This window comes from Ostrea edulis, chromosome 2 (genome assembly GCF_947568905.1).
Source record: "Ostrea edulis chromosome 2, xbOstEdul1.1, whole genome shotgun sequence".
In the NCBI taxonomy this organism is placed as follows: Eukaryota; Metazoa; Mollusca; class Bivalvia; order Ostreida; family Ostreidae; genus Ostrea; species Ostrea edulis.
This window is the reverse complement of record NC_079165.1, coordinates 30,114,857-30,124,496: the sequence shown is the minus strand read 5'-3', so window position 1 is coordinate 30,124,496 and position 9,640 is coordinate 30,114,857. Positions and strand designations below refer to the sequence as shown.

The 9,640-nt window shown below is 35.7% G+C and overlaps 1 protein-coding gene across 1 annotated transcript in view; it reads left to right on the top strand.

The window, feature by feature from the left end:
* Positions 1-247: 247 nt before the first annotated feature.
* The window catches only part of LOC125678921 (E3 ubiquitin-protein ligase UBR4-like), a 61,309-nt gene continuing 51,916 nt past the window's right edge, over positions 248-9,640 (top strand). Inside the window, exons 1-10 of the mRNA XM_048917727.2 lie at positions 248-652; positions 4,315-4,412; positions 4,735-4,838; positions 4,974-5,103; positions 5,593-5,968; positions 7,456-7,699; positions 8,458-8,517; positions 8,606-8,781; positions 8,896-9,004; positions 9,112-9,252. Of these exons, the coding sequence (XP_048773684.1) occupies positions 531-652; positions 4,315-4,412; positions 4,735-4,838; positions 4,974-5,103; positions 5,593-5,968; positions 7,456-7,699; positions 8,458-8,517; positions 8,606-8,781; positions 8,896-9,004; positions 9,112-9,252 (1,560 nt within the window). The 5' untranslated portion in view covers positions 248-530. The remainder of the gene's footprint in view (positions 653-4,314; positions 4,413-4,734; positions 4,839-4,973; positions 5,104-5,592; positions 5,969-7,455; positions 7,700-8,457; positions 8,518-8,605; positions 8,782-8,895; positions 9,005-9,111; positions 9,253-9,640) is intronic.

Here is a 9,640-nt window from a genome sequence, read left to right as displayed (position 1 = left end):
AATTTATGTGGCTAAGAGTTCTACTATAATTTAGAAACACAAAGAATGCCTAATAATGGTAAATTTTATTAATTTTTAAAAGTAATTTATTTCCGTTTTAATAATGGTATTTTTCTTTGGATCATACTGTGTTATGAGCTATGTATGTTAACCGTACCTGTATCGGTGTCCGTTTTCGGTTTTTGTATTTATAACACAGTACTAGATTCAATCGGATCACGCGCTCGTCTTTTTCCGTAACCGTTCATTTGCGGTTACGGAAATAGCCAAGTAGTTACGATTGTACTAGATTTACCCCTTTTGAGTAGGTGACATTTCAAGTTTAAGAATTTATACTTATTATTATTGGGTTTTTTTTAATTGTGTGAATCAATTTGGACATAAAGATTGTTCCCGAGAAGTATGAAGTAATTCTGTTTGCCGGTTTTAATATTATCTTTAAAACATCGCAATCCGGGACTATCGGGAGTCGGGAGTACTAGATTTACCGCCCACCCTCGTATACTTCGAGAGAAAACGAGATAACAAAAATGGCTAGCAGAAGTCCAGGAGGATTGGAGTGGTCGGTCAGCATAAAGCCTTTGCTGATCGCTCCCAATGCTTCAGTAGACGCTGAAATACTTCCAAAGCTTTGCAAATCGATTACACTAAGGTATAGTAATGGAAAATAATGTAATAAGCCATCACAATGGAAGAAATAGATTGACTATTGGACTTGAATTGACATGACTTGCATATATGTATATAGCTTCCTGCGTTTCTACATTTAATGAGGCAAGCAGCTTTCTTTTCTTTTCTTTTTTGGCATATTGAGAATTTTTTTTGAAGTAGTGCAGGAACTGAAATTAAATAACAATATATAAACTACAATTAGTAAAATGAAAATAAATGTTGATAATATTAATTGGGATTGGTAGTAAACGTAGCTTTGGAAAATGTGCATAGATTCATTGATTGATGGTGATGTCATAAAACTAACATAGCAGAGTGTACAAATCTCCTCACTGGATCACTGTCAATATCGAATTTTGTCATCACAAATCACCATATGTGATTGTCAAAGATTGCACACACTGAACTTTACCAGTTCCCAAGAAAATGTTCTGTAACGTGGATTCTTACTTTTTTAATAATTTCAATAATCAACTCCCAAACTGTCATTAAAAAACTCCCGAACCGTCATCACTAAACTCCTGAAAAGTCGCATCAGGTGCCGAACAGTAGTGCACCTGAAACGCCGCGCACCCGAACTGTCGGTAATTCGGTGGATGTTTGGTCCCTTTAATGAATTCAATTCACTGTTGATTTCATAATTATATATTAGAGAGGTTTTAACTTTTATCTCATTTAATAGGAAACTATATGATTTGAACATGATAAATATATCTGAATACAGCATCTACATATTAAATCTATATGGTGGGTAATCGTGTAAAAATTCAAGCATATAAGCTTGTTAATCCAAATATGCAACCATGTTGATTTCTCAGTTTCAGCTATGCATGTTTGTAGCTCGGGGTGTATGTTATGTCTCTCAGAAATATATACCTCAGTGTTGTACTCTTCATTTATGTCATCGTTTGATTTCTTATTTTACATTTCCCTTTATAAAAGTTTATCATTGTTTCCTAAGTTATACGTGGTCATCCCTACAGTATTTCTGTTTGTAGACTTGATATTTACATGTTTGTACATTACAACATCACATCTCATGTTACAAGTCAACAAATGTCAAGTCTACATGTTTGTCAAATTTTGATATGACCATAATGGCATATATAGAAACACAATGGAAATTCACAATTATAACCAAGAGCTAAAAGTAAAAAGAAAATCATTTTTAATAGGTCTTGATATCAAGGGCCTGGGCCTTTCCAGCTGGGAAAAAATAACATTTGCTTGAAATTGGAAATGTTTCATACATTAAGATATGATTGGACTCCTTGTGACTTTCAATTTGGTCAAAGCTCACCTCATTAAAACAAGCAGAGACTAAAGAAATTAGGTTTACAGTACTTAGAAATTTTGAGGCAAAAATTGTAATATGTGGGTCTGTAAAGGAGATTTAAGAACAATAAGGCTACCCTGCTTTGATTTGTTTTCATTTTTTTGAAATTCTAAAGCAAAAATTGGTTCAACATTTGACTTTTTATGCAGGGTTTTTTTTTTTATACCCCCTGCAATTGAAGTTGGGGGGGATACTTTACTATAATGGAATTGCTTTGTCCATCTGTTGACATATTTGTCCAGAGTATATCTTTAATGCTAATGAATAGATTTGATTAAAACTTTGTGTATATTTTATATGAATGATGTAGTTATGCACCTACTATTTTGATTCAAGAAAGTTAAATGTGTTTTTTTCCATTTTTGAGGGGGTTGGGATATGTTGTCATTGTCCAGAGATCAGAGTATATTTTAAAAATCAATTATTCTTCAATGAGTACAAATTAACTATTTCTCACCATCCATTGTATCCTGTGGTGGTAGTAGGCACGACAGTTGTAGTTGTTTCCTAAATAATTATTGTAAGCAAAATTACATGAATTAGCTCAAAATTGGGATAAGTGAGTACAGTGCAGGGTTCGAAATTAACTTTTTCAAGCACTAGTCCGTACGGACTAGTCACTGTTGATGTTCACTAGTCCGCAAATCATTTCACTAGTCCGTCCAGTATATCATAAAATGATCTTCATTTTAATCAAACCAAACACATCACAGTTGCAAACAATTCAATTTCTGACACCTACAGAAGAAAAAGAGACCACCATATTTTATTTCGCATTCAAAATCTTCAGAAGCATACAATATTAACCTCCGAGTTAATCCTTTTATAAACGTCCATAAGTGCGTTCGAGATCGATGTTCCTGTTCTTTTGGTGCTCAGATTTTAGAGTCACAGAAGTTCGAAATTTTATCAATAAAGTCGATAAAATTCACTGGATTGACCAAGTCATGAGCTATAGTGTTATGAACTACTGTGTTAGAGTCGCTAATGACGAGAACATGTGCGCACAAACGTGCATGTTCTCAGACCACACTACTTGCAATTCTTACACCTAGAACACGTTCTCGTGATGTGTACTCGGCGTTCGGAATCGGCAGGAATTTGACAATTTGTGCACGTTCGAAGAACGGCGGTCTCCAACGCACTCCATGTGTTGGAAGATCAGGATGTCGTAGTCATGCAAACACTTGACCATGCAGGTAATCATAAGTTCAAACATCTAAGAGACTCAGACAAATCTTCCTAAAAATCTTTACCACATTGAAGATTGATTTCCGGATTTTCACTAGTCCGTACGGACTAGTGCTATAGAGAGTTCACTAGTCCGACACGTTTTTTACTAGTCTCGGACTTACGGACATGAGTTAATTTCGAACCCTGCAGTGCTATATTTATTTATTTACAAATCCAATTCTGGGCCCTGTCGGGCATACAAGCTTAAGAAAAGAAGGGGAAAAAAGTACATGTTTATAAAGTTGTTGTAAACCCCCAAAATTGTACCCTAACCTAACTACTTGACTAAATTTTAGGAAATGCAAACCTAAAAATGTTTACGAAGCAACAGCTCTATGATAAAGTTATATGACTTGGGACCAACATAGTGATTTCCACCTAAACATTAATAGAGATATTACTTCTGTCTATCTTGCACCTTTTTTGACAAGTATTTCTAAATGCAGTTTTCTGGAGGTAATGAGTATCTTAGCAGTTTTTGATTATGCTCATATGTACCTGTATAATCTGTAGGTTGAGCTCAATGTTAGACTAATTTTCATTATAATCAAATTTCCATTAATTTTTATACCCCCCGAACGAAGTTCAGGGGGGTATATAGGAATCACTCTGTCTGTCCGTCCGTCTGTCTGTCTGTGCAGATTCGTGTCCGGGCCATAACTTCTTTGTTCTTTGACTTAGGCATACCATATTTGGCACACAGGTGGATCACCATGAGACGATGTGTCCATTATCTTCATGACCTCTATATGACCTTTAACATAGTCATACCATAAGACATGGGTGTATCACCATGAGACTATGTGTCATGCACATTCATGACCTCTTTATGACCTTGACCTTTGATCTTAAGGTCCAGATTATAGGTTTATGCCATGGATTTGTGTTTGGACTATATATTCCATTTTCTTCTACAAAGGCATACCATATTTTTACACTCAGGAAAGAGGTAATTTATACCTATTAACTACACCCTTTGGGAGATTGGGGTAAGCGGGGGGTATTCTTAGTGAGCATTGTTCACAGTATCTCTTGTTTTTTCTGATTAAGTTTTTTATTTTCATTGTTTTCAGTGAAAATGACATTCTTGGCCATGAGGATCAGTATGAACAATTCTACTCCTCATTTGTTGCTTTGGCCTCACATCACCTGAGTTCTTGTGCCGGGACAGGTAAACAACCATACTCTATGCATCATTTAGCAATGAAAACTTAAACAAATAATCCTCTCTGCAAATTATGTGTTTCAAAAAGATAAGTCTGCAGTTTATATCCTTCTGTTAAAAATGTGTCTTTCTGTAAATCTTGAACAATTAGGAAAAGTAATTGTAATTATAGATATAGTACTGTTAGTTATTAAATTTCATTGCATTGTAGTCTTAAATCATTTCCAAATACCTAGAATAAGATAATGATTGTGTGAATTTAGTAATCGGTGGTCTGTAATATTGTGTTCGTGAAACAAGCCATGGTTGTTGTCTTTATCTTCAACAGTAGCCGGTTCGCAGTTGACTGATATATCCAGTGCATGTAGAGTTTTGCTAAAGTATCTACTGAGCAGATTGCAGCATCACAATGATGGATGTGCACTCTCACAGGTATATTGGTGCCATGATTATATTCAAAGATGTCTTTGGGGTAACATCATACATTAATAAATATCGGAGAGCATACTTTAGAACTCTCATATTTTTTGTAAAGTTCATGCTTATTTACTGCCTTTTTTTTCGTAGAAAATCTTGATGTTGTTGATAAAGACTCTGTGTACAGGAGCGTGTAGTCTGGGGAAAGCAGATGTATTGACATTCTGTGCCATGTTGAGATCCTCACATGCACCTCCAACCATAAGAGAAGAAGAAACAGGTAATGTATACATTCCCAGTCTACACAAAAACATTTAAAACGTGCTGGCCAGTAGGACTAGTGAACTGTCTGAATTCACAAGCCCACAGGTTATCTTTGTTTTGATGGTAAATTTATGCAAAACATTTAGAATATCTACATCCAACATTACATTTCATGTGACTTACACAAAGTCCACAAGCCTATTGAACTTCTTGATTTTTGATTTTCACTGACCCGACCTTAAAATTCACTGGCCTTGGTCTTCGGACCACTGATTTTTTGTGAAGACTGCATTCCCAGATTTCTATCAGTGTTAATTTGCCTTGTATATAAACTAAATTTCATTGTTGGTAAGTGCTTTAATAGTTATTTTACTGATAAAAATTATGAAGCTGATTGGTTGAAAGGTTAGATGTAAATGTTTAAAAAATACATGAGTCAAACAACTATAAATAGGCTTGATTAATGCTTCTAATCAAAGACCTGAATTGATTTTTTAATTAATAGAAGAAGAGCCGGTCCAAAGAGAGTTGGCTCGCCCTAGACTTGACACAGGAACAAATATTTTTGACCAGCTAACTTCAGTCTTTGGAGAGCTGAGTGTTGGCATGCCTACCAAACTGGACCCAACCATAGAGGCCGTCACAGCAGATGGAGACTTAACCATGCACAGTGGTGGAGCACCTTCAGAAGAAATCAAACTGGGTTTTGCAAAGAGAAACATAGCTAATCTACTGCAACTGGATGGATCAAACATTCTTGTTGATGTCTGCACTAGTTTGACATTTCTAGAAAAATACTCACAGAGGTGTAAAGATGCTCTAAATGGTGCAGCTTTTGTGATGCCCTGTACATTGTCAGAAGCTCTTACCACAAGGAATAGGTAAGGCTGAAAGGATATCTACCTTTGAAAATTGAATGTGAATATGAAATTCTGAGATGAATGAAAGGAAGAAAGCTGTGTAGAAAATCACCCATTAGACACGAGAGGAAATGTATATATTTTTTATTCCCATGATATTAAGGTAACAGTATTGTGCTGATGCATTACTTAGGTTGATGAATAATGTGGAGGCACATGCATTAGTTTTATTTTTGAAAGGCAAACTAAATTTAAGCCGAGGACTAAATTATCCCTGTTTTACATCATATTTTCCACTGTGGCTGACGATAATACAATCATTCCAAGCTGAATTTTATGTGTATCAGTAAATGTGATTTTTTTTCAGAACATAGCGGACAAATTTTATTATGTCATAGAGTGAACTTAATTGACTAACAAATTGTTCTACTTCTGTTCTGGTAGTCAATTCCGACATTGCTTAGTCTGGTCTAAAAAAAATTGCTTGCCACGTGCCAGGGTTTATACATGTATAGTTGTCTTGATAAAGGGTATAAACGTATTAGTGTTCATTGTTAGCTCACTTGGGATGTAGACTCCAGTGGGCTTTTCTGATTAAAATTTGTCTATTGTTTGATGTTGTAAACTTAAAACATTTTTATTTTATGCTCCTTCAATCGGAGATTCAGGGGCGTACGTGTATAATGTTTAGTCGGTTTCTCCTAAAAAAAATTAACCATGGTCATAACGTTTGAACAGGTGTGGTAGGACTTTAATATTTCCCATGTGTATTCTTTGTGACAAGACCTTTCTTTGGGTACCAGAATTACTTTGCTGCCATATGGGGGATCAGTGTTTCACAAACACATCTTGGAACCACTACCAATTTCAACCAAACTTGGCACAAATTAACGTTTATAGATAAAGGGGGTTTAATTTTTTATTTTTTTTTTAACTTTTCCGTTCTTTTTTCTTCAAAGGGAGATGATGGGATTCAAGATTGTTAAGATCACAATCTCTTGCGTCATATTGAAGGTTCAAGGTTTTACATATTAATTCAAGGAAAATTCTGTAAAAATCTTCACCAGAAGCACAAGGCTGCTATATGCCAAATTGATATTCAGTCATCGTCATGAAGTGTAGACTCTAACTTGATCGCACCTTGACTCCTCTCCCCATCCCCCCACCCCACCCCACCTTCTGTCTACCATGACCCCTGGGGTCTTTGCTTGGTCACAAAAAAGTGTAAAATTTTGTGTAAGAATATATACGAAGAATCTTTCACAACCACATGGGTAAAATATCAAGTCAGTGTGCAAACATCATCATGTAATGTGGATTTGGTTTGTTCAAATCATGACCTGGTCTTTTACAACATTTTCAAGCAGCGTAGATATAAGTTTGTTCAAACCAGGTCACCTGGGCCCTGAGTAATCAGTCCACAATAAGGATTTTCTATGAAAATATTTAGGATTTTTTTTTTATCTTCCTGTCAAGAAACTTAAGGATGTAGTTTTGATGTCTTACAGCTACCAGTTCCTTCTCAATGAGATATCTATAATATGGAGGGCTTTCTCTTTGCCTGTTTTGGAGCCACTGACACCACAGAGACTTGAGAAAATCATCTCCATAACCTTGACCTGTTTATACACATCAATGACAGTGGCCACCTCTAACACTGTAGTTAATCTGGCCAGTCCACAGCCTGCCAAACCCAGCAACACAAAAGATGAGGAAATTGACAGCTATGGAAACAGTATCGTACAAAAATCTGTAAGTTAAAATGAATTCACATTAAGCATCTGGAGTAGAGGACTTTCATATTGTATTGTGATTTACAGTCTGCTTTTTAGCCGAGTTACGTAGCAAATCTCAGCTTTTAAATTGGCAAAGGATGTACGTCCAGTCGGGCGGGTAGCGTCCACAATTAGCTTTTCCGGTCTGTAACTTTCATACTTTTTGGTGCATCTCTGTGAGACTTACATAACATGATTACATCCAAAAGAGGAAGGTTCCTATAAATTTTAAGGTCAAGGTCACTTCAACACTAAATGCCAGAGATTTGAGCTTGTCTGGTCTCTTAACTTTCATACTACCTGGTTCGTCTTTGTCACACTTGCATATTTTGATCACATCTAAAAGAGGAAGGTTCCTACATATTTTGAGGTCAAAGGTCAAGGTCTCTTTTTCACTATATACTGTAGATTTGAGCTTGCCTCTAACTTTTATAAATGTACTTGCTGGTGCATGTTTATCAGACTTCAAATCCTGATGACATTCAAGATTCATGTTGCTTTTGAAATCCAAAGGCTAAAGGTCAAGGTCATTATCACACTAAATACCTATTGCGGCCATTCAAAGCTTCATACTTATAAACTATATTAAATGTGTGTATGTTTTTACTTCATGAATGCAAGCATGCATAATTTTCCAAACTGCAACTCGGCAATACACAATGATGCGTTTGAGCGATTTTTAATGTTTAACATTGCATTTTGTATATTTTCATTTACACTTCTTCACTTTTTCAGCTGGAAATATTCAATGCTGTGTCACATGCTGTAAAGAATTCTACAAGAGCAGGAGGAAATGTAAGTTAAATTGTTCTTGGAAGGCGGAAATCCCAGAATATTACAATAATCATGACATGTAATGAGAAAATGTTTGTTCTGGCTTTAGGTGACTCAGAACATAAACTGTCTGTCTGCTTGGCTGATCCTTAATGGCATCCAACAAGTTCTGGCTCTCACACCAGCAACAATTCTAGAGAGGAAAGATTCCACCAAAGGAAGAGGATCAGAGAGTGGTCAGAGATCAAGAGATAGCTCATCAGGCAAATTCTCTGGTGCAAAAAGGTAACTAGCGGGAAGTGTAAAATGAAATTGATGCCTCTACTTATAATTTTGTAGTATATGATATGATTGCATGTATATACATGTAGATTTAGAAAACTTCTATTTTCATTTCAGCACAAGTCAAGGATTTGGAGTTCTGTCAGTCGCTCTGTGTTCCAAAGCCATCCAGCTGTTGAAGGAATTGCTGGATGACCTACAAATTGAGGGATTTCTGTCAGATACAGTAAGATTTATTGAAAGAATGAGGGTTCGGAATGAGAAATTCTTTACAAAAGCATTAAAAAAGAATTTTTTATACCATGACTTTATGAATAAATATTTATTTACTAGGGAGACAAGAGACCAGGAGCAAACAGAATGTTCATTCCAGTAATATCTCAAATGTCTGCAAGTTCCCGAGTCAACAAGTTGATGTCTAATATACCAATTACAGATCTTCTCTTCAATTTAGTTACAACATCATTCAGAAAGGTGAGTTTAGAATCAATTGAAAATGCCTTTTGTCCATGTTTTGTCTTCTGGGAACACATGAAATGAAATATGCAGAAATTTTAAACACCAGAGACAGACCTACTTTTATCTACTGCTATTTTTTGCCCCCGAGATCGAAGATCAGGGGGCATATTGTTTTTGTCCTGTCTGTCATTCTGTAATGTCATTCTGTAATTCTGTCTGAAACTTTAACCTTGCTAATAACTTTTGAACAGTAAGTGATAGAGCTTTGATATTTCACATGAGTATTCCTTGTGACAAGACCTTTCCGTGGGTACCAACATTTTTGACCCCTTGACCTTGGAGTTTGACTTACTTTTTGAAAACTTTAACCTTGCTAATAACTTTTGAACAGTAATTGATAGAA